The 5,325-nt window shown below is 27.1% G+C and overlaps 1 protein-coding gene across 1 annotated transcript; it reads right to left on the reverse strand.

The window, feature by feature from the left end:
* Positions 1 to 949: 949 nt before the first annotated feature.
* LOC106778118 (protein DOG1-like 4) lies at positions 950 to 2,174 on the reverse strand. The gene is made up of 2 exons (XM_014666033.2): positions 1,763 to 2,174; positions 950 to 1,425 (listed from the first exon to the last, which is right to left on the reverse strand). Exons 1-2 carry the CDS (start codon positions 2,141 to 2,143, stop codon positions 1,159 to 1,161), a joined length of 648 nt encoding a protein of 215 aa, XP_014521519.1. The 5' UTR covers positions 2,144 to 2,174; the 3' UTR covers positions 950 to 1,158.
* Positions 2,175 to 5,325: the final 3,151 nt, after the last annotated feature.

A 5,325-nucleotide genomic window follows, 5' to 3' on the forward strand; every position in this document is an offset into this window, starting at 1 on the left:
AACAATTAAATCTAATCTAGATTTAATTATTATATGACCTTAACAAATTCTTGTATACTACAAATGCACCCTATACACTTGTTGGAATTGATTTGAAATAGAAAGTCAACAATAGACATACCACATACCACCACTTTGGTTGGTTCTGGATTTGTTTAAAGCAAATGTGATTGCTCTTTACTGATAGTTAAAATTGCTGCAAATTGTCTTTATGTTGATAGTTAAAATTGCTGCAAATTGTCTTTACGTTGATAGTTAAAATTGTTGCAAATTATCTTTATGTTTTCGTCTATGTAGATGACAATAGTAAAATGCATATTATGTCATCTAAAGAGCATTATCTATGGTTTACATCTTCAACCTACACTTACTCCTAACAGGTAAAACTTAACTCTTTGCTGTGATATAGATTGGACCTTTAACAATATTGACAAAAGATTCACTTTTGGTACTTATTTATTATTCAGGAATACTTTGATAGTCTAAAAAGCAAACTTTGGTTATCAAGTGTAAAGATGGAGTACAAAAGTCTTATTATCATTGCATCATTAATTGTCACTCACATTCCTATAAGTGATCAAGTTGTTGATATATAGTTATCAAAACCTTTTTCTCAGGCTCGATTTTGCTTATCAATGTTATTGATTACTTTCAATAACGTTGTGTGTGAGAAAAATTGGTAATGTATATAGATTTATGTTTAATTAGAATATATTTTGTTAAATTTTTAGTTTGTTATATAGTCCATACTCATTTTCAATCTTTGTATCTTTTATATATATATATACATTTCTGAACAAAGTAAATTCTAATATTCTTTAAAAATAATAAATAATAAAATGCATTAATAATTATATTTAAATATCCTTAAAAGTTAAATTAAAGTCATGAAAAGTAAACTAGATTAAATACTACAGATAATGTTATGAAAGCAATCCCTAACAAATAATAATTTAGAAATATCACACCATATTATTAATATGATAGCACCAACAGAAAACAAAAGAACAATATATGTCTCATAATTGTAGATAAAATAGAGTGGCTGCATGTGAATAGATGCCATAAAGTCTAATTTTTGTTCCATAGAGAGATAAAACATAATGAAATAGCAAAAGCAAAAGAGAAATTGTGACAGTAATCCAATTTCTTGTTGATTTATGAAGTGGACGCGTCGTGAGTCATTCCCCAGCTGCGAATCCCAAAGAGCAACTCTCCTGAGGCAATCAAGAATTCCATAGCCTGCTGTTGTGACAGCAACCTCACCACGCCCTTCAATGTTCTCATCCGAAGATCATCTGCTTTTTTTATGATGGGTATCAGCTCTGTGATCTTCTCGCTCATATCCATCTCACGACTCATCATCTCGCTTGCACTCTCCTGCCACTCTGCTAGCTCCTCTGTGATCTCATTCTCCTCTTTCACCTTCATCACAAAAATTAAAAACAAAACAAGTCACGTGAACATTTTACTAAAGCATCAAATTTCATTTTACTCTGTCTGTCTTGTCTCTGCTTCTGTCTCATTGCAGTAAACGACAAATGTGCTGCTACTTTTCTTCTAACACAGAATTTAAATCTTTAAAACTACTCCATATTGTTAACAATTCATATAATTTCTTCAATGAAAAAAAGAACCACACCAATGATAATCTGGAAAACCCTGCATGCATGTTACTCTAAATGGTTCTATAGCAGAAAATTTTAAACAAGATTAAAGAGTGAGAAAGAAGAAGATAAAAGAGAGAGAGAGTGTTAGATACAGTTTCACACTGGAGTTCGCTCATGAGACGAAACTGGGAGGAGCTGAGGTCGCCGAGGTCTCCGGTGCGGATGCCATAGAGGATATCAATGATGTGAGTCTCAAAGAGGAGGGCAGACTCGGTGTAGATGAGGTGGAAGATGGTGGTGGGGCGCCAGCCAGTGATCCAGTGGAGGGAGCGCTCAAGGGTGGTGGTCCATGGCGCCAGGAACACGCTGAGAGGATCTCTCTCCACCTCCTCCCATTTTTCTACAAAGTATTCTTGGTGCTGTTTCATGACCCTTTCCATGGCTTCTTGAGTGTGTTCATCCTTCAAATCCTTCACCATGACCTTCAACTGCACGAACCAAAATCTGTGAAAGTTGGCGAAAGAAGTGACCATGGCAATACTTTTGGGTTTGTGAGAGTTTGGCTTTGGTAATTATTTATGGCTGTTGTGGTTGTTGGTATCTGAATGAAGATAGGGTTTGAGGTGGCTTGACATGCATGCAGCTCTTACGTGTTTCTTTCTCCGACTTCAACATGTCCAACGCTGTTTGACGCAATTCACCACCCAATACTTTTTCTTTTTGTTTCCCAATGATTAATACGTCCAAAATATATATACTCGATAAAAGAAAATGATAAAGTAGAAAACGCCTAATAATAATAAGACTAGGTAATTTTATTCTTTACATTTTTTCTTTAAAAATAAACTATTAAGTGTACCTTATCTTCAAAATCCCTATCCCTCACTACGTGTACCTATACCAATGGAATATGATCACACTTGTCTTAAAGGTAAAAAATTAATTTTGAAAAGATAAATATTATTTTAGAAAACTCAGGACTATTAAATTGATTAAAATTAAAATAATTTTGAATTTTGTCAGATAAAGTATCAGGATTTATAATTGTAAAAAATAATTGATATAAGTAATTAGTTATGCACACACAAAAAATAACTATAAATTATTATAACACACATTTATTAATTTCATAATTATTGTCTTAAAACTATGTTGACATTAATTTATATTAAATAATAATTTCTTATGTAACATATTTTATATTCAACATAAAAAGGTCATAGTTATTATATTTTATAGAATGTGACTTAATAAATATAAATTTTTACATCATCTAAAAATACTTAAAACAAAAGGTCATTTCAATTAGTTTAGTTATTTTGTTGTTGCACTTGTACTGCAAGAACAAACTAATGACTTATGTGTTCATGCAGGCTTTGGTTTTGTAATGTGCTTATACATATTTTAGGTAACTTTATATTTGTATATGGATGTCCTATTTTGAGTGTCCTATTATAAATGGTGGAATTTTCTCTTTGATGATATTAGATCATATATCCTTGCTTGTTTTGATAAATTAATTACATAATTTAAATTGATGTTTTATATATGCATTATAGCATAGTATTAAAATTTAAAGTGTGAATGGTTTTTGTTGAGATCTCAATTATGGATAATGTATAATATGGATATTTTCTTTTAACTGATATTGATTATTTTCCTGCTAATATGATTTAAAACAATTAATTGAGTCTTTTAAAAGTAAATATATAATTTAGTTTTATATTTTATAGTTATATGATTTAAAATAACACAGGTAAATATTATAGTGTAGTTTAGACTCTAAAGGTAAATGTTCAAAATGGTAAAGAGGAAAGAGATTGTTGATTATTTTAATCCTATAGCATTCATTAAATTTTTTTTCTTTGAATATTGTTTAACATTGTAGAAATTAAAAAAATAAAACAATGTTTCAGGAATGTTATACGGAAAATGATACATTTATACAGGATAAAAAAATTAATATTTTAGGATATTTTTTTTTAAATGTTTAAAATACACAAACTAAGTTATTTTAGTTCATAAGAGTAGATGATTTAAATTATTTTAATTGAATGTTTAGTTGATGAACTTGATTAATGTGTATCCTAGTGCAAAAAAATACTAATTATTGAAGAATTATTTTGTTTGTTTGATTATCATAAATTAAAAAGAAAAATAGTGACGTAATTATCATTATTTACTTTTTAATTAATTATTGTATGATATTGGTTGTTTTTACTTTAGTCAAATTGAAATTCTTAGTCAATGTATTTTTGTATTGTTTTATTGAAAAAACAAAATTATTTTTAAAAATTATAAAAGTTTGTTGATAATTGTTGTTTTCTGAAAGATTATCGATGGATAAGATTTGTTAATAATAAGATTTATAATATCAATAAAAAATTTATTAATAAATGAATTATGTAATATCGACGTATTTTATTGATAGAATAAATCTATTTATAAAATTGTCGATAATTTATTCTTATTAACTTTTTTTATCTTATTATATTAATTATAGCTACGGTTATCTAAATTTATTCTGCATCCATTTTTGTCAGACATAAATTAACAGTAAAAGGTCTTATCTTTTCATTTTATATATCTATATGATGTAATTAAAAAATTGACTTAAAACTCCACTTTTTACACTGCTACTAATTATATATAAATTAGTCAATCAATCAAGTTTAAGATGTTTGTGTCAAAAGTCTAAAATCTTACATTTTTATTTATTTTAAAATAATATATATATATATATATATATATATATATATATATATATTATTCTGATATGATATTACAACTAAATTAAAACCTCATAGTCAAATCACAATCTAAGTGTATTAAAAGTGAATATAAAAGAAAAATGGACAAAATAATATGAAAGGAGTCAACCCAAAGTCATGAATAATAAATAACTTAAACTTAGGCAACACTTGTCTATTTTAAAAGAATTATCTATATTGAGAATGTTGATAAATATTTTTTATAATTTAAATGATTTTAAAGTATTTTGTTTAACATCTAAATAAAAGAAAGTAACTTCACCATGATTTGCTTTTTTTTTTTAATGGTTTCATGTGCACATTTATTATTTGTAGTTTATTATGCAACTGGATATTTTAAAGTGATTATGTTAAGGATCAGAAGATTACGCATGGTAATATGTCATATTATTATAAATAAATATGAGTTATTGAGAAGAAGATATAAAGATATATTACGAAATAATATAAAATCTATCATTATTTTTATACTCTTTGAAAAAGTTTTATATCATAGGATTTAGTTTGAGTTGAGATAAATTTCAGAAGTAAAAATAAGCATATTTGAGAGGAAAGGGGTTGAAAGTGAAGTTGTGAAGTTGTAAATTCCGTGCACATGGTCACAATAATTTTTTTTCTTTGTTCCATCATTTCATTCTATCTCATCTAAACCCTTCAAATCCACTTTTCTCTTACTCAGGAGATGATACAATATAGAATATTTTTTATCTTTCACGTCGAATTCGAGAACAATATCAAACGTTAAATCGACGTTAAATTTAAAAAATTTAAAGTTACTTTAACGTCGAGTTTTTGTCAATATACGATGTTAATCAATTATTTTTTATTTTTTTAATTAACTGTGATCCTTTTTTACAATTCTACAAGACTTGAAGAGTTGAAAAACAATAAATTTCAGTTTTTGATATTTTATAAAGCATAAACTATGAATGGTAATATAAGAT

Source organism: Vigna radiata, unplaced genomic scaffold (assembly GCF_000741045.1).
Source record: "Vigna radiata var. radiata cultivar VC1973A unplaced genomic scaffold, Vradiata_ver6 scaffold_214, whole genome shotgun sequence".
NCBI classification, from domain to species: Eukaryota; Viridiplantae; Streptophyta; class Magnoliopsida; order Fabales; family Fabaceae; genus Vigna; species Vigna radiata.

Coding starts and splice junctions, on each gene's coding strand:
- LOC106778118 (XM_014666033.2), bottom strand. CDS start 2,143: ATGGTCACTTCTTTCGCCAACTTTCACAGATTTTGGTTCGTGCAGTTG. Junction 1,426..1,762: donor GCGAACTCCAGTGTGAAACT/GTATCTAACACT, acceptor TTTGTGATGAAG/GTGAAAGAGGAGAATGAGAT.